The 19,096-nt window shown below is 45.1% G+C and overlaps 1 protein-coding gene across 1 annotated transcript in view; it reads left to right on the top strand.

The window, feature by feature from the left end:
• Positions 1–19,096, top strand: part of IQGAP1 (IQ motif containing GTPase activating protein 1) — a 47,393-nt gene that overhangs the window by 16,598 nt on the left and 11,699 nt on the right. Inside the window, exons 6-28 of the mRNA XM_060755481.2 lie at positions 303–370; positions 572–685; positions 862–1,040; positions 1,558–1,648; positions 1,862–2,025; positions 2,361–2,448; positions 3,785–3,948; positions 6,914–7,074; positions 7,268–7,392; positions 7,783–7,946; positions 8,138–8,228; positions 8,629–8,796; positions 9,095–9,237; positions 9,530–9,700; positions 11,655–11,738; positions 12,088–12,159; positions 12,260–12,329; positions 13,967–14,175; positions 14,614–14,769; positions 14,888–15,051; positions 15,630–15,854; positions 17,138–17,278; positions 17,372–17,456. Of these exons, the coding sequence (XP_060611464.2) occupies positions 303–370; positions 572–685; positions 862–1,040; positions 1,558–1,648; positions 1,862–2,025; positions 2,361–2,448; positions 3,785–3,948; positions 6,914–7,074; positions 7,268–7,392; positions 7,783–7,946; positions 8,138–8,228; positions 8,629–8,796; positions 9,095–9,237; positions 9,530–9,700; positions 11,655–11,738; positions 12,088–12,159; positions 12,260–12,329; positions 13,967–14,175; positions 14,614–14,769; positions 14,888–15,051; positions 15,630–15,854; positions 17,138–17,278; positions 17,372–17,456 (3,097 nt within the window). The remainder of the gene's footprint in view (positions 1–302; positions 371–571; positions 686–861; positions 1,041–1,557; positions 1,649–1,861; positions 2,026–2,360; positions 2,449–3,784; positions 3,949–6,913; positions 7,075–7,267; positions 7,393–7,782; positions 7,947–8,137; positions 8,229–8,628; positions 8,797–9,094; positions 9,238–9,529; positions 9,701–11,654; positions 11,739–12,087; positions 12,160–12,259; positions 12,330–13,966; positions 14,176–14,613; positions 14,770–14,887; positions 15,052–15,629; positions 15,855–17,137; positions 17,279–17,371; positions 17,457–19,096) is intronic.

Here is a 19,096-nt window from a genome sequence, read left to right as displayed (position 1 = left end):
TATGATTTTTTTTCTGTTTGCATGTATGTTGGCATTGAATTTTTGCCATTAGTATGTTGTAAACCACCTTGAGTCCCCCCCTCCTCCCCCCCCCCAGGTGAGAAAGGCTGTATATAAATATAGGAAATAAATAAATTATAAAAGAAAAGTAGGTATTTGAGTACAATGCTGTATTATACCCTCTTCTCCTTCTCATTTCTAGGTGAGGCTTCTTGGAATCTTATGTATTTTCACTTACTTGATTTGTATTCTGCCAAAGGAGAAGAGTAACCTCATGAGAGCCCCTTTCTGTCTTTTTTCAGCCTGTACCTGTTCAAGTTGGGCCTGGCGCCTCAGATCCAGGACCTGTATGGCAAAGTGGACTTCACAGGTGAGGAGGACAGACGCGCAGAACGCCCTTCCTTGGTTTGCATTGAGGACAAAGCAGGGAGGCGCAGGCAGCAGGCCAGGTTCCTTTAAGAGGGGTTTGGGATCAAGCAGAGGGCCTCAGGGCCAGCAGCTTCTGTCCTTTTTAGGCTCCAGGGGAAACCGTACCTTCTCACCCATGGATCTTTCACCGTTGTTGTTTCAGAGGAAGAAATCAGCAACATGAGGAGCGAGCTGGACAAATATGGGATTCAGATGCCGGCCTTTGGCAAAATTGGTGGGATTCTGGCCAACGAGCTTTCGGTGGACGAAGCTGCATGTAAGAGGCAATGGATGCACTCCTCCTCTGCCCTTGGGCAATGGGTCAGGATCTTCAGCCCCCTTTGGTTTCTTTCCAGAAGGAGAGGAGGGGCACCTGTGTGTGTTCGCAGGGAGCAGATTTGCACCCCTGGTTTTCTCTGAGGTTGAGCTTCCCATCCTCTTCTTTCCCCGCAGTGCATGCGGCTGTCATCGCCATCAACGACGCCATCGATCGCCAGGTCCCAGCAGAGACTTTGTCTGCCATGCGGAACCCCAATGCCATGCTGGTGAATCTGGAAGAGCCCCTGGCCCCGGTGTACCAGGAGACCCTTTACCGAGCCAAGCAGGACAAGATGGAGAATGCGCGGAACAAGGTGGGCCTCTCCTTCACATTTCCCCATTGCTGCTGCTGTTAGTGGCTGCTTTACAAGGAAAAGTCTGGCTGGTTTGTTCTTCTGGATGGCAGGAAAACTGTGCTGTGGAGTGACAGCTTCTGAGGCTCCTCAACACAGTTGGAGGAAGTCACTACTCCAGGGCCAGTGTGTACTTTTACCATTAGAGAGCCATCTTTGAACTAGCCTAAGAACATAAAATTTGCACCCAGGAGTGTTTCCCTAAAACTGGAAAGTGTGGCCAAAACATGACAGACCCAATAAGAAATACGAGGCAGAGTTGGCAGTCCACCATTTCAAGGGGGAAACTGAGATGTCCATCTGCCAGCTTGGTCTCCAGGTTGTGGCCATTGGTCACTTGGGCCTTGTTTTGGGCGCTGCTGGTACAGGCCAGAAGTTGCCTTCCTTTGGATTGGTTTCTGTGCACCCTCGTCTTTCCTGAGGTTTGGTACAATGGTTTGGAGGGACACTCAGTCCTCAGTGGGCCTCTCATCCATAGATTGCTGCTGAGGATGTCGCAAGAGAAAGGGACGTGTACGAGGAGCTGCTGACGCAAGCTGAGATCCAGGGCAACGTCAACAAGGTCAACAGTAAGTTTGGGGAGCCCCTTCTCTCCCTTCCTCGCCCCCTTCACCTCCTGGTTCCCTCTTTGATTCATCTGCTGAAGCTCAGTGGGAGACATGGTTTGGATTGAGCAGCAGAACCTGTGCCTTTGGAAGGCCCTCCCTCGCCTTGTGATAGTAGAGAGAATGGGAAGCCTTCCTTTCTTCGTCCCATTGAATTTTCCTTGTCTTTCTCCGCAGCACATTCAGCTTTGTCCAAAATTGACTTGGCTCTGGACCAGGGAGATGCAGGTGCTTTGTTCCGAGCGCTATCCTCTGCATCTCTGGGCCTCCGAGGCCTGAAACACGAACACAGTGATTGGTACCTCAAGCAGCTCCTGAGGGAGAGGGAGCAGAAGCAGGAGGTACAACATGTGTGTTTGTGTGTGTCCAAGCGATCCAGGCGGGCCCAGTGCTCTTTCTCTGGGGCTGATCAGTTGGGATTCTGCTCCAAAGCTGTTGTGCAGTTGCTCACTTGGCTGTGAGTGAGCGACAAAGGAACCCTGAGCATTCAGTGCAGCCACTGGCGCTTTGGGTGGGAGTGGCTCACCTGTGGCTCCTCTTTCCAGTTTGTGGCCCGTTACGGCAGCCACTGTGTTCCCGGCTGGCTGCTGGCTTTTGACCTTTTTTTCAACTCCTACCTTAGAGGGCCAGGGAAGAGCATAGTGTGCTGAAGTGTGTTCTTTCCATTGGTCCCCAGGATGGCCGAGGAGGGGGCCCCCTGCAGAAGGAGGAGCTGCAGGCCGGGGTGGAGGCTGCCAACAACGCTGCCCAGCAGTACCAGCAAAGTAAGTGTCTCTCTCTCCTTGGATCCTGGCCCCTTTCTCTACCTCTGTTCCAAGGGCTGATGGGGCAGGCAGTACTTCTGCAAAGTCACCTTCTTGCTGTCAGAATCACTGTCAGCTTTTCCTGCCTTAACTTCTCCCTTGGGCCTTGGCTTCCCTTCCCGGTCTTCTTCTTGTCCTCCTTCTCCACCTTCCGCTTTGCTTCAGCTTGCAAGGGCAGATATCCTGTCTCCGTTTCCCCATTTTCTGTCCTACTCAACAAAATCACAAAGGGAAACTGCCTGGAAATGTAAATCACACACAGGAAGTTTCTTCCACATGCGGTGGACCTGTGAGGAAGCCATCAAATAGTGGAGATCAATACATAAGGAAGCCGAAAATATTCTAAAGAGAAAGTTCCTGTTGAAACCCGAATACTTTTTTACTAAGATAACAGATAATGATCTAAAGCTAGATAGAAATGAGGATGTCCTGTTCACATACATCTCCACAGCAGCCCATATAATCTATGCAAAACATTGGAAAACAGAACACATCTGTCAGATTGAACAATGGATAGATAAATTAATTGAAATAAGAGATACGGACAAATTAACCTTCTTCCTAAGGAAGAACTCAGGGAGACCAATGAGACAAACAGATTGGAAAACGTTTGAAGAATACATTGAAAATAAGTAGCCAAAATATACGAACTTAAAACAAGAGTCTAGAGAGATAATAACTTTGATGGGGGGGGGGGGGGGGCTATAGAAATTTTAGTACTTTTATATAAAATATGGAGCATCACAAGAAGAATGGAATTCAAACTATGTGTTTGTTGTAGTTATGTTTGATTCTGGGTGTTGCTGTTTTTTGTTTTGTTTTGTTTTTGCATATATACATACACACACATATATTCCTTTTTTCTCTTATTTTCATTCACCCCTTTGTGTCCCTTATCCCTCCAACTCCCCCCCCCCCCCCCGCAACACCCTTCACCCCACACCTATCCCTTCCATAATCAGTGTATTTGGAAAACATCAATAAAAATATTAATAAAAACAAAAAACAAAGGGAAACTGCCTGGCTGTGGCTGCTTCTCACTCGGCGCCAATCGAGGAGCAGGGGGGTGTCACGGCAGAGACTTCTTTTTACCTGAAAGACGGCTCCCTCCCCACTTCTTCCGTGTTTCTAACTTGGTGCTGGTCTTGGGAGGCAATGAAACCCATCCCTTCCTGAGGCCACCTGCTGCTTTTCCCTGAGTCCTTAGGCAAAGGAGCTGTCACTGGAGATGCCTCTTCTCCATGTCTTCTGGCCCTCTGACCTTCTGCCATCTTTGCCCTCCTTCCTTCCTTTCCAGGGCTGGCAGCCGTGGGGCGGATCAACGTGGCCATCCGCAACGGCCTTCCCGAGAAGACGGTGGTGGAGCTGATGAACCCGGAGGCTCAGTTGCCCCCAGTCTACCCCTTTGCGGCTGATCTGTACCAGCGGGAATTGGCCACTCTCCAACAGCAGAGCCCAGATGTAAGTTCATTTCTGATCTGCGCTGGTGAAAGAGGTGTGTGTGTTTGTGTGTGTGAGAGAGAGAAAGGAGAAGGTATGCTGTCATCCCCGTTGTCCTTTACAAGCAGGCATGCTACAGAGCTGGGTTTGGCTGTGTTTCCTGCATGCTTTGAGTCTCCTTGTGGAACTCCCTCCCCAGTGATGTTAGATCAGCCCTTTCCCTTCTGACCTTCTGCAAGAGAGTGAAAACATGGCTTTGTGACCAAGCCTTTAGAGAACTTGTAAAATAGATAGACTTGGAACAGTGCGCAATGACAATTGGAATGGCCTGAATTACGCTCATGCATTATGTGTTTAACTCTGAATGTATTGTTTTTAAATGTTTTAATAGTTTTAAAGTACATTTAATTCTATTTTAATGTTTATTTAACTATACCTTGTGTTTTAAGGCATCAAATCATTGCTTGTATGTAAAGCCGCCTTGGGTCTCCTTTGGGGTGACATAGGTGGGATAGAAATGCTGCAAATAAATAAATAAATAAAAGAAGGGTATAGGGTAAAGGTAAAGGTTTTCCCCTGACATTAACGCCAGTCGTGTCCGACTCTGGTAAGCTGAAGAACCAGCGTTGTCCGTAGACACCTCCAAGGTCATGTGGCCAGCATGACTCCATGGAGCGCCAACCATAATAATAAGAATAACAACAACAACAATGCTTCATGCAGCGGCTGGCCTGGCTTTCGCTGCCCCCAGACCCATCCCATGGCTGCTTCTTTGGATGCCGTTCAGTGGCTTCCTTCGGCTTCTCTCCAATACCATTTGTTCTGAACCCTGCATATCTATAAGCTTTGCAGGCTTATCTCAGTCTCTACTGATGAAGTGGATCCAGTCCACAAAAGTGGACAACACAACAGTTGTCAGGCTGCAATCTTATAGCCATTCCTCTTGTTCAGCTCCATGGGATTCGCCTCTGAGTTGACATACACAGAATCACACCATTTAGTTGAAACAAGAGGTCTCCTTTTCCCCTCAAAAGCTGACGCCGGTGAATCTTTGGCAGGGCTATTTATATTTTTAAAAGCACACAGTGGGGAAGAAAAATGGGCATTTAAGAAGCAGCTGAAGACATACTTCTGCTCCATGGCCTACGAGGAGAAGGAATAGAGAATGACATTGCAATTACACCTCTGAGTAACAGCTGCAATCCATACTTGGGTCTTTCTGCCCTGCTAGCTCAGTTGACATCTTGAGCAGTGATCAGTTTATATGCCGCCAAGGAACTCTGTTGACTGGGAAATTGACGCTTCTGTTTTTATATTTTATGTCTGATATAATAGGTTGTTTAAATTTTATTCTAATTTGCTAAGTTATACTTTGTTTTTATATGCAGTGGAGTTTAATTTTTGTTATTATGTATCTATTAGTTGTTATGTTCAGGCATTGAATGTTTGCCTTTTTTGCAATGGGAATCCACCCTGAATCCTCTCAGGGAGATAGGGAGGAATATAAATAAAATTGTTTATTATTATTATTATTCTGACACAAAAACACAGCATGCCACAGCAAATGAGATCTATATGCTGGATTTCGTAACACAAAATCACAAGTTGAACACTTCCAAGCGTCTAGGACTGTGTGATGTATTTTCGAATGATTCGTACAGATCCAAGTCAGGTGGCCTTTTGCAGTTGACAGACTGATTTTTGTCAATGTTTATTGTTTCCAAATGCCGGCTGAGATCTTTTGGCACGGCACCCAGTGTGCCGATGACCACTGGATTGTGATTGTGATTATTATTATTATTATTATTATTATTATTATCTAATTACAAATTAGAGAGTGAGAGATATCTCCTTTTGTTGATTTGTTGATGCCAAATCTTGAGATTCCTATTCTCCCTGTCCATATGCCCCAAGTGTGTTGCATTTTGCCAGAGAACATCCAGGCAGCGATCTTACCTTGTCATCTCGTGGAAGGAGAGGGAGGAACAGGTCATGTCCTAATCCATGAGTGTATGAGCAGTATGGGATGTCTTACTTAGGCTGACCCAGTGTTTCATGTGGTGACAGTGGTACCATTATTTGCAGTATTTATATACCGCCTTTCTCACCCCTGGGGGGGACTCAACTACAGTTGCACCCCATTTCCCCTCCATCCTTTCCTCGAGATGCAGAGATGGCCTTTTTTAAAAAACAATTTTTTTTTCATTTTCAAAGGTTTTTTAACGTAAAGGAAACCGGCAGAAAGGATGGGAGATGGAGAAAAATATGATATATAGTTTATGGAGTTTTGTTAGTTAATTAAATCTACACAGGAGTCTTGTATTGCCGAGGATGTGGAAGAGGAGGGCCTTGTTATACATATTCTCTAGCATATAAAGCAATTCCATTTATAACCTCTTCTATACCAAGAGCAAGTAGGCTCTTGTCATCTGGCATCCGCACTGATCTTTCTGTCTTAGATTGTTCCATATTTTGCCACAATGGGTTAAACCCTTGTGCCAGCTGAACTGCTGACTGAATGGCGTTTCGAATCCAGGGAGTGGGGTGAGCTCCTGTTTATCAGCATGTGGGGACATGAAAGAAGCCTCCCACAGGATGGTAAAACATCCGGGCGTCCCCTGGGCAATGTCCTTGCAGACGGCCAATTCTCTCACATCAGAAGCTACTTGCGGTTTCTCAAGTCACTCCTGATACGAAAAAACAACTTTTTATTGTCGTCTCCTCCTCCAAGCCTATATAATAAGTGTCCCTTCTAATTACTTTATCAGTTTACTTATGCATACTCTATTTCCCCCCTAGTTTTAGGAATATCCATCCATTTATATATCCCATAGTTAGTTTCTTTTGTTAGTAAGTTAGTATTACAAATGTAAATACTTGTTATATTAGTCTATTGTCTAGGCTGATTGTGTGTGTGTGTATAATATGTCTTCGTGTTTGTGTGAATGTATGAATGTCCTTTAGCGCCCTCTTCTCCTGTCTTCAGGGGAACCTCACCCACCCGGAGCTGTCCGTGGCGGTGGAGATGCTCTCCTCCGTGGCCCTGATTAACCGAGCCCTGGACGCCGGGGACGTTGACATGATCTGGAAGCAGCTGAGCAGCCCAGTGACGGGACTCACCAATGTTGAGGATGAAAACCTCCAGAGGTTGGTTATCGCTCCAGTTTGGACTCAGCCTCCTTTGCCCCAAAGCCTGTCCCCTTCCCAGTCCACTCAGGCTCCCATCCTTTCTGTCCTTTGCATCCCCTGTTCCGCTCATTCTCTGGCCCTTCCTGCCAGAGTGTTTACTATTTGCTGTTTTTGCTACTGGGGATCTCAACTCCGCCCTTTGCTGTGGCAGATACATTGAAGAGTTGCTGCGGCTGAAAGCTGAGGCTCAGGCTGAAGGGACGGATTTCATCACGTGGAACGACATCCAGTCATGCGTCGACCGTGTGAACGTTGTGGTTCAAGAGGAACATGAGCGTAAGTGTCACTGGGCCAGGAATGGGATGAGAATCCCGCCTTTTAAGCAGGTTGTTCTTCCTCTACGGTTGCACCCAACCACACTCCTGGTTCCAGTTTTTCTGCTCCCTTCGGTTTTTCATGTCCTTTTGGAGGTTTGGCAAAGATCAGATTATTTTACTCCAGATTATTATTTGCTTAAGTGGCTGAAGGGGGAAAAGAAAAGGGCCTGAGATTGTGAGGAATTGTCGGAGTTGAAGCCCAAAACACCTGGAGGGCCCAAGTTGGCCCATGCCTGCTCTAGCAGATGTGTGGAAGCCAAGAGCAGAAGTGTTGCCATTGGTGGCAAGGCCGCCTCGGACAGGCTGACTGAGAAAGTTAAGCTCTCCCTCCGTTTTGTGCTTGTTGCAGGGATTTTAGCCATTGGGGTCATCAATGAGGCTTTGGACGAAGGAGACGCCAAAAAGACCCTCCAGGCCCTCCAGATGCCTGCAGCGAAACTAGAAGGAGTGACACCCAGAGTAGCACAACATTACCAGGATGTGCTGCTCCGATCCAAGAGGGAGAAAGCGCAGGTGAGCTTTCTCCACCTGGCCTGTTCCTCCTGACCTTCTGCCGCATTCATCTCTGCAAACCGGCTCCTGGCTTAGGAAGTGTCTTTCAGTTGCCTGGGTCGGACTTCCCCTGGAGTTTTAAGTTGCTCATTCCTGTTGCTTGATTTGGAGGGAGACTTTTCTTCAGCTGTGTTCCTGTGCTTTGCCTCCAGGAAACCCGCGATGAAACTGCCGTCCTCTGGCTGGATGAAATCCAGGGAGGCGTCCATCAGTCAAACAAGGATACGGAGGAGGCCCAGCGCTGTAAGTCTTCCTTTGTGGCGAAGGGCTGTTGGTCTCTTGAAGCAACAGCTCAGTCATGCCAGGCTATGGGGGTGGGGTGGGGGGTGCTTTGGGTGTGTGTTTGGCTCTTAGTGCCTCTCTGCAATCCCTGTGCCAGACGTACACACGCTTTGTACTTGTGTGGATGCCATGTTTGGGGTGTTCGGGGTCCTTCCTCCAGGCTGGAGAGAGCAAGGGGCAGGTGGCACTCATGAAGGGGAAGGCGCTGAGATTGTCTGGGGGAAATAATAATAATAATAATAATAATAATAATAATAATAATAATGATGATGATGCTGCTGCGATGTGCTCTTTAAAAGGGTGATTCTGTGAGGAGTGAAGATGTTCCAGTGATCATCCTTTCCCTTGTTCTTCATCCCAGTTTCTTTAGGAATTTTGGCCATTAATGAGGCAGTAGATGAGGCCAATGTTGGGAAAACCCTCAGTGCCCTGCGCTCGGCAGATGTGGGCCTGTATGGCGTGACACCAGAGTGTGCGGACACCTACCATCAGGAGTTGGCAGAGGCCAAGAGAGCCAAACTGGCAGCAGGTAAATGTCAAGGGGCTTTTGTTGAGGGTTCTGCTCCTCTCCTTCCCAGCAAAGCCTTCCCTCCCTGGAGAATGAATGGTGGCAAGTTTGGCTGGGAGGAGAGAAGGGATTTTTGGAGGGAGGCAGGGCTCGCAGCCCTCAGCACAAGGCTACCCACCTCTGGACTGGGAGTGGCTCTCACTCTCCTGCGAAGAAGGCTTTCCCTGGTGCTAGGGAGCTTGTCTCTGCTCCAGAGGCACAAAGGGGAGCTGCGCAGGGCCTCACTCATCATTCCTTGACTCTCTTTTTCTTTTCCCAGGTGACAACGGCAGTGCCTGGGTGAAGCACTGGGTGAAGGGCGGCTACCATTACTACCACAACCTGCAGACCAAGGAGGGAGGTTGGGAGGAACCCCAGGGATTTGTCCAGAACAACACACAGCTTTCCCGGGAGGACATCCAGGTATGTGGGGGAGGGAGCGAGGAAAGAAAGGAAGACAGGCAGGTTGTTCTGGGACGGTCTGTCTCTCTGGAGGCCCAGAGCTTCCTACGATGCTGGCTGCAGCTGAGAAGAGATCCTTTTCATCTCATTCCTCTGCCCAATGCATTTCATCGGGGAGGGGGCATGCAATCCAGCTGGGGAAAGAGAGAGTAGTGCCTGGGTTTGCTTTGCCTCCCACTTGGATGCTGTCCAGCCTTTGGAGTAGGAGGAGGAGATCCTGCACAGCTGACCCTTCCTCCTCTTCTTCCATCAGAGTGCCATCTCTTCCGTCACGGCTGCCTACAACCGGGAGCAGCTGTGGCTAGCCAACGAGAACTTCATCGTTCGGCTCCAGGCCAGCTGCCGGGGATACCTGGTCCGCAAGGAGTTCAACGCCAGGATGCATTTCCTGAAGAAGCAGGCGCCTGCTATCACCTGCATCCAGGTACAGGAGAAGTAGTCTTTGAAGCCACCTGGGCCAAGAGGGAGGTTCGCATGGGGGGTGGGGTGTCACATGGCTGAAGTGGAGGAGCGTTCCCTTGAATCCCTGCACGGGAAGAACACTCAGGGTTCCCCTCTTGTTCCCCTTCATTTATGAGCTGGAGAGATGGGGGCGGAGCTTGGACTGAGACATAGTAGCCCCTTTTCCCTGTCTGCCTGCTCCCCCTCAAAGGGTTTTGTCCCCAGAGTATATTTCCCCACCTGTATGAAGGTCTATATTTATGACCCTGTTCCTTTATGAGTTTCTCCCCCACAAACAATCTGCTCCATCCCTATCTCATCTTGATTTTAGTATTTTTAGTATCTTAGTTTTTATCTTGCACATGCGGCCCGCTCATTGTTATGTTATGTTACTTTATTTTACTGTGTATGATTTTGCTTTATCGTCTTTGTACTCATATGTTGTATGTATTTTACTGTGTTGTTATTATGTTTTGGTTTTATTTTATTGTAATATGTTGTTGGGCTTGGCTTCATGTAAGCCACCCCGAGTCCCCATTGGGTAGATGGTGGCGGGATATTAAATAAAGTTTATTATTATGATGTTGTTATTGTCCTGCAAGTGTCCTGCAGGTTAAAGGACACCTTCACATGAAGGTTAAAGGACAGCTCTCCATAGTGGCTCTTTGGGATCTTCCGCGTTATCTCCCTGGAGGAGATTAAAGTATACACTTATAAGGAAAACATTTAATGCCTTTTACACAGTGAACAATGACATACAATATACAGACAGACACAGGTAAAGGCCTTCCCCTTTTTTCCATCTCTGGCGTCATTTTTTGAATGATAGGTCAGCAGCCATTAATAATCAAGTGGAATATTAGATAATATCTACTTTTAACAAGGAATGGTCAAAAAATACTAAATACTGCTTTTTATATCATGCGATTTTTAATAACTAATATCTCTAGTAAATAGTATTTGAATACTATTAATAATAATAGTATTGTTAATTAATTAATTAATTATTAATTAATGGTATTAATAATAATACTATTATTAATAATGATACTATTAATAATAGCACCCACCCTAACAGTCTTCAGGAAGAGCTTGAAAACTTGTCTGTGCCAGTGTGCCTTCAATGAATGAATGATTAATAATTCCCTGACCTGACTAAGTCTTGCAAATGCCCTCGCAAGCACTATATTTTACCTGTTAGTGCAATCAAATCCTACTTATCTCCCGGATCCCCTATCCAGATACATTAAACCAGGGGTCCACAAACTTTTTAAACAGAGGGCCAGGTCACAGTCTTTCAAACTGTTGGAGGGCCGGATTATAATTCGAAAAACACACAAATGAATTCCTGTGCACACGGCACATATCTTATTTGTAATGCAACACTTTAAAAAATAGAATAATTAAAATGAAGAACAATTTTAACAAATATAAACTTATGAGTATTTCAATGGAAAGTGTGGGCCTGCTTTTGGCTGATGAGATAGGATAGTTGTTGTTATTGTGTGCTTTCAAGTAGTTTTATACTTAGGTTGACCCTGAGTGAGGGCCGGGTAAATGACCTTGGAGGGCCACATCCAGCCCCCGGGCCTTAGTTTGAGGACCCCTGCATTAAACTGTTGTCTCACTCAGTATTTTAATTTTTAATCTATTGGAACTGGCCCTGCCCACTGAAATTGATTTCCTTGTCTTAAATGTGCAATTTTATATTGTTGATGTATTATTCATAATGGTTTTGTATTGTATTTTTATTTCTTTATTTATGCTGTGTTTTGTTGTATATTGATGTATTACATTGTTGGGCTTGGCCTCATGTGAGCCGCCTCAAGTCTCCCTGGGGAGATGGTGGCGGGGTACAAATGAAGTTTTATTATTTATTATTATTAATATGTCAAACAGCATTATGGTAAACAGTTACCTCTTTGGTTTTGTTCCAGTCTCAGTGGCGCGGCTACAAGCAGCGGAAGGAATATCAGGATCGCTTGCAGTACCTGAAAGCACACAAGGACGAAGCAGTGAAGGTAATTTGTTGTCGTTTGCAATTCTTTAAGGTTCAGGTGGGGCATCCCTTATTCAAAATGCTTGGGAGAACCAGAAGTGCCGCAAAGTGGAGCAATTGTAGCTGCAGCTCTTTGAGAATGGGATTTTCCCAGTGCTTTCCCCTTTGGGTCCCCATGGCCAGGCCAGTTATTTCTGGGGTCCCTGAAAGCTGGAAAGTAAACCCCAGGTTTCCTCCCAGCAATGCAGAATAACAAACTCTTGCTTAGCTGTCAGTTCTAGGCGTATGTGTAGCATTAGATACGATAGTGCAGTCACCTTATTCAGGATCTTTGGATAAGCAATACCCTCTAATTTTCCTGTCCTTTCCAGATCCAAGCGATGACCAGGATGCATCAGGCCCGAAAGCGCTACAGAGACCGCCTGCAGTACTTCCGGGACCATGTAAGGACACACATTCCTGTGCAGAAAGAACGCTTGTGATTTTGTGTATCTGGAGGAAACAAATATCAGAAGTTCTGCTTTTTTCTCCCCCCTCATTTAGATCAATGACATTGTGAAAATCCAAGCCTTTATCCGTGCCAATAAAGCCCGTGATGACTACAAAACCCTCAGTGAGTATTTCAAACATCTGGGGAGCTTTTGCCTCTCTTTCCTCTTTGTGCTTTTAAAGGGAATTATCCCTTGCACCGTCTGGCTGCTCATTTGCACCCTGTAGAAAGTTTGGTTCTGCAACCCCGTTTTTATGAGCTCTCCTTTGCACATAACCTGCTCCGCCTTTTATCTCACCCCAAGTTTTTAACATTTTATCCTGCATATGCTGCCCGCCCACTGTCATTGTGATTGTGCTTATTGTAATTTTATATTGCTAATGTATTCATATGTTTTATGTAATTATGATGTTGTTGCTTGTTGCTTGTGTTTTTGGTTTTATTTTGCTGTAACCTGTTGTTTGGGCTTGGCCTCATGTAAGCCGCCCCGATTCCCCATGGGGGGGGGGGGGAGAGATGGTGGCGGGATATAAATAAAGCTTATTATTTTTATGATTATGATGATGATGATGATTATTGGGTGTTTCTCTAATGGCCACTACAAGGTTGCGTTGAGAGGCGCTCCCAGGCTCTTTGGCCCTTTCCATTGTTGATGCACAATGCCTTAATATCTCTAGTCTCTTTATTTTCAAACTTAATTTGCAAGAGTTGAGTGGAATCCACCCATTAGCATGTGCATAATCATGAAGACCGCATAGTCAGTTAGTGAAGGCATTTGCATAAAAGTAGCCTGGCCTTAGTTCCGTTTTAATTGTTTGCTGTCTTGGAGACATCCTTTGTCTGCATGGCATTCCCTGGCCCTTTATTGCTTACTGCCAGGAGACATTATTATTATTATTATTATTATTATACTTGAAATAATTAAAAACAATTTTAGAAACAATCACTTAAAAACAATTGGTGCTGGAAAAATTACCACCTATCAGCTGCAAAAGGCCATCCTGCTCGGATCTGCACACATTATTCGCTGTTACATCACACAGTCCTAGACACTTGGGAAATGCCTGACGTTTGATTCAATACAAAAGCCAGCTGTGAACTAATCTTGTTGTGTATCAGATAATAATAATAATAACAATAATAATAAATTATTAAATAATTATTAACCAACAATTATTAAATAATATTTTAACAATGTAATAATTATTAAATAATAATTATTACTATTATTAAATTATTATTATTATTATTTGAGACATAACAAGATTAGTGCACAGGAAACAAAAAGCCAGCATAGTGATCTTGTTTGTTGTGTACTAATCTTGTTGTGTATCTAATAATAATAATAGTTTAATAATAGTAATAATAATTTAATAATGGTAATAATGGTTATTATTATTTTAGAAGTAGCCTGGCCTTTGTTCCCATTGAATTCTTAACTGCCTAGAGACACCCTTTCTCTGGGTTAAGGTGTTCACTGGCCCTTGATTTCTTGCTGGAAGTAGCCTAGCCTTTGTAAACAATTCAAAGGGAACAGATGCTCTGAAGATGCCAGTAGTCATAGTTGCAGGTGAAATGAGGAAATGCTGCTAGAACACATTGGCCACATAGCCCAGAAACCACATAGCACCTCATTTTTCATGAATGGCTGCTACTATAAGCACAGGAAACCAGAATCTGAGTTTCAGAATAAAGGCCACCTTCTTTCTGCAGCCACCAATTAATTCCCTTCTGCTCTTCTTCCTCCTCGTCCTCCACAGTCAATGCCGTAGACCCTCCCATGGCCGTGGTGCGGAAGTTTGTGCATCTGCTGGACCAGAGCGACCAGGACTTCCAAGAGGAGCTCGACCTCATGAAGCTGCGGGAGGAAGTGGTGACCCTGATCCGTGCCAATCAGCAGCTGGAGAACGACCTCAACCTGATGGACATCAAGATCGGGCTCTTGGTGCAAAACAAAATCACCCTCCAGGTAGCAATCGAAGAATGGGATGGGCAGGCAGACATCTGCCAGGTCTTCTTTTCTTTGTTGATTTGAACCCTAGGATCCCTGCTGATTGTGGTCAGATCACTCATGATCTCTGCCTTGGCCTTATGGCTCCAGCACCATCCCTCTCCCTCTGGATTGGAGGTAGAGCCATAGGTCCTGGTCCTAGAGATGTGCAGTGTTGAGAAGCATCTTAGGTCTCTTAGCTTAACACCATTTTAGGGAAACTTCTGTTGATGCTCTTCAGCTAGGAAGGAAATCTTGGATGCGAAGCCTAGAGGATCCTGTTGTTGACAATCCAGGAAGCTGGTTGTCTTTATTAATTCCAAAGCCTGATCTGATGTCCTCAGGGCTAGATTTCATTTGAAGCAAACCCTAATCCTTCCTTGAATGCAAATAAATCCTCCTCACTCTTCTCCACAGGATGTTGTATCTCACAGCAAGAAGCTCACAAAGAAGAACAAAGAGCAGCTGTCGGACATGATGATGCTGAACAAGCAGAGGGGTGGCCTGAAGGCCCTGAGCAAAGAGAAGAGGGAGAAGCTGGAGGCCTACCAGCACCTCTTCTACCTGCTGCAGGTGAGAGGGGTGTGTGTGTTGTATTTGGACGGGAGGGGTCTCCACAAGAGGAGGCTGTGGCCACGCTTTGCTGACTGCAAGACCTTCTCCTTTCTCCCTTCCTCTCTCTTTGTTGCAGACCAACCCAACGTACCTGGCGAAGCTGATTTTCCAAATGCCGCAGAACAAATCCACCAAGTTCATGGACTCTGTGATCTTCACGCTGTACAACTATGCCTCCAACCAGAGGGAGGAGTACCTGCTCCTGCGCCTCTTCCAGACTGCGCTGCAGGAAGAGATCAAGTGTGTAAACAGCTTTTTCACACAGCCCCAGCCCTGGGCTCAATTATCTATTTAAAAATGTAATGTTCATTTGTGGGATTAACATAACATAACTCAAAAACCACTGGACAAATTGACACCAAATTTGGACAGAATACACCTATTAGGCCAACAAGTGACCATCATTCATAAAAACACTGGAAAACATAACAGAAGAAACTTTAAAAAACCAAAAAATATTTTTTATTACCACACATATATACACAAACACACATATACACAAATATATACACACACATATATACACACAAAACACATGTACACAGACTGGGCCACAGCAATGCGTGGCAGGGGATGGCTAGTATATAAAATATATATGGTTATATAAGTAGCATTGTCACAGACACAGTTTCACTTTTTTCCCTGTACATTCTCATAACATTCTGATGATTCCTGTGTTCCTATCCTTTATATTTCTATACTCAATCGAAGTTGGCCCATGCCTGGGATATAGAGCCACAGAGCAGGGTCCTGGGGAGGGAATGATGATGTTCTGCACCCAAATGGAATGCTGTTCATTCCTCTTGCCTTCCTTGCAGGTCCAAAGTGGACCAACTGCATGAGATCGTGACCGGGAACCCCACCGTGATCAAGATGGTGGTGAGCTTCAACCGCGGGGCCCGAGGGCAGAATGCCCTGCGGCAGATGTTGGCGCCAGCGGTGAAGGAGATCATGGAGGACAAGTCCCTCAACATCAAGACCGACCCGGTGGACATCTACAAAGCGTGGGTCAACCAGATGGAGTCGCAGACGGGAGAAGCCAGGTGAGGACAATTGAAGATGCTTGTTGTTTCAGATGTTTGAGGCACATAGGTGAGGCTACACACAAACACACGTCACACCCATCAACACCAGGCTCATGTTTGGCTTGGAGAGCGATATCCTTGTTTATTGAGTTGCAGCTGCTGATAATCTTGAAAGAGTGATCTTTCCTTCTTCATGGAAGTAAATTCTGAAACAACCAACTTTCTGTATTGTTGAAGGCTTTCATGGCTGGAAGCACAGGGTTGTTGCATGGTTTTGGGGCTTTCTGGCTGTGTGCTAGCAGCATTTTCTCCTGACATTTCGCCTGCTTCTGTGGCTGGCATCTTCAGAGCATCTGATGGTAGTCAAGCAAGTGGAGCATATAATATACCTGTGGAATATTTATTATTTATTTATTTGGTATATTTACATACTGCCTTTCTCACCCCTGAGGGGACTCAAGGCAGTTTACGACATATTAATAGCAAGAATTCAATGCCAACATACATATAATATAATAAAATCACAATAACTAAACTCTGACATATAACTATAAATTAAAATCATTACAATCATTAAACATGCAAATGCTAAAACAAAGCATTAAAAACAACCTAGTATAAATATTAAAACTACATGATCCAAAAATCATCCACCAAATAATGTCCAGGGTGGGAGAAAGAGCCAACATTGAAAAACACTAGAAGTTCAGCAGTTCAGCAATTTAACCCGCTGCACAACCAGAAGGCCCTACCTTCATGGTTACTCACATTTTAATGGTGGATCCTACCAAGTTTGCAGTTTGTTTTTTTAATCTGTTTGTTTGTTTTGTTCTGTTAGAAATGTAATACACTGGTATGGTTGCTGATGACACGATAAATAAATACTCCATATATACATACCTAGCTTGCTAATTGCACCCATTACACTTGGTGAACAGACAGTTGTTATTTCCTAATAAATAAGTTATGTTTTATTGTTATTGTTATGATTTTTATTGATGTTAACGTTTTTATATTGTATTTGTGTTTCTATGGCATTGAATTTTGCCTTGTAAACCGCCTCGAGTCACCAGAAGTAAATAATAATAATAAAATAATAATTTCCCTCTTTAAATAGAGACACCGGGCCCTTAATGATAGAGCAGATGTAGATAGAAGCCAGCCTTTCCCTAATTCCTGCTTTGCCAGCTCTTGGGGAGAGGAGTTGAGGGGCCGCCTCTTTTGTATCAGACTTTAGAGCAGGTGAGCTGGGCTCCTTGGACCCTTTGGGACTCACCTTCAGGGCCTTTGCTTCCTCCCAGTAAGCTGCCGTATGACGTGACGCCGGAGCAGGCCCTGTCCCATGAGGAGGTCCAGACCCGCCTGGACATCTCCCTCAGGAACATGCGGTCCGTGACCGACAAGTTCCTGCTGGCCATCATCAGCTCCCTGGAGAAAATCCCGTGAGTCTCAGAGTGGGGAAGCGGGCCAAGGGGGGAGCGGGGCCCATTCCGTCTCTTCATTTCCCACCCCTTTCTGCCTTATCCCTTCGGCAGGTACGGGATGCGCTTCATTGCCAAAGTCCTGAAGGATTCTCTGCATGAAAAGTTCCCTGATGCCAGCGAGGACGAGCTGCTGAAGGTGAGCACCTTGCACCTTCCTTAATTCCTTCCTTCCTTCTCCCCAAGGGTCATTAGGGGCCACGCTCTTTGCTTCTGCCACATCTGCTTCTCTCTCTGCTGGGCTGACGCTGCTTCTTTGACGGGCCACTGCCGGGCTGGGGCCCGCTTTCCTGTCCTTTCGCGGAGAGGGCACACCAGCTGGCCTTCTTTTCAGTGAGATTTGTTCCGAGTAGTCAGTTCCTAGAAAAAAAAAGGGGGGGGGGATGCACCTCTTCCTCAAGAAGGACCTGAATGCTGTTTTCTTCTCTCTTTCTTCTAGTTCTGTGCTTTCCTGCTCTGAGGCATCGAGTCTAGGCTTTCTCTGCAGGTGAATCACTTCTTTTTCAAGCCTATGTATGCCTAGCTGGGGAGCCTCCTTTGGCATAGTATGGGGCCGGGGCTGGTAGTATGGGGGTAGTATGGGATCGGGGCTTACCAGGAAGAAAGACCACTCTGGGCTAAAGCCCTTCTGGATGGATGGAGCTTGACCCTGGTTTCAGGGTTTCCCCCCACTTTTGCAGGCACCTTGTGGCCCTCCCCCTCGTGGTCCCAGTGGGACCAAAAGCTCTTCTCCATACCCCAGGCACCCCCAGAGGTGTTTCCATGGCCCTCGGCTGCCTAATGCAGGCAGGGGTAAACTTCAACTCTCCTCCACTCCAGGTGTTTTGGACTTCAACTCCCACAATTCCTTTCAGGCAAATGCTTCCCCCCCCCCCCCCACAGTCTTTCTTTCCAGAATTTTCCTTGAGATCACTGTGATATAATTTAGATTCCAGTTTCTCTGAAATAATTTGTAATGTATGTTCAAGAAAATTATTGATAATTTTGTATTGCTAGAAAATAATCTGCCCTTGCTTTCCCTGAAAATATCTTTACTACCATATATACTCATGTATAAGCCGACCCGAATATAAACCGAGGCACCTAATTTTACCACAAAACCTGGGAAAACATGTTGACTCAAGTATAAGCTGAGGGTGGGCAATGCAGCAGCTACAGGTTAATTTCCAAATAGAAATAGATACCAATAAAATTACATTAAATTAGTAGGTTAAATGTTTTTGAATATTTACATAAAACTGTAATTTAAGATAAGACTGTCCAACTCTGCTTAAATCATTATTCTAATCTTCTTCATTGTAAACGTGCTTACGTATCCTTCCAGTAATAATAGAGTAAAATATAACATGTAATAAAAATAATAATAGAATAAAATAATATAAATGTAATAATAGCAACAATATTAGAGTAAAATAATGTAAATGTAATCATAATAATAGAGTAAAATAATGTAATAATAAAAATATAGTAAAATAATATTATTTATTTATTTAAAAGTTTTGTATACCGGCCTTCTCACCTCTCTTGAGGGACTCAGACCGGTTTCCAACCATAATATCACATACAATCAATAAAACATCATAATACATATTACAGTAAAACATTAAAACAGCAATTACAATCAATAACTATAATTGTCAGTTGTCACACTAAAATCGTTGCTCAGCATCATCCATCCATATCTCAGGGTGTTGGCTCACTCGTCGAATGCCTGTCTCCATAACCAGATCTTCACCTGTTTCCTAAATGTCAGGATAGACGGGGTGATTCTGATCTCCA

This window comes from Anolis sagrei, chromosome 9 (assembly GCF_037176765.1).
Source record: "Anolis sagrei isolate rAnoSag1 chromosome 9, rAnoSag1.mat, whole genome shotgun sequence".
In the NCBI taxonomy this organism is placed as follows: Eukaryota; Metazoa; Chordata; class Lepidosauria; order Squamata; family Dactyloidae; genus Anolis; species Anolis sagrei.
The sequence above is the reverse complement of the archived record's forward strand: the minus strand, read 5'-3'. Positions and strand labels throughout refer to the sequence as shown.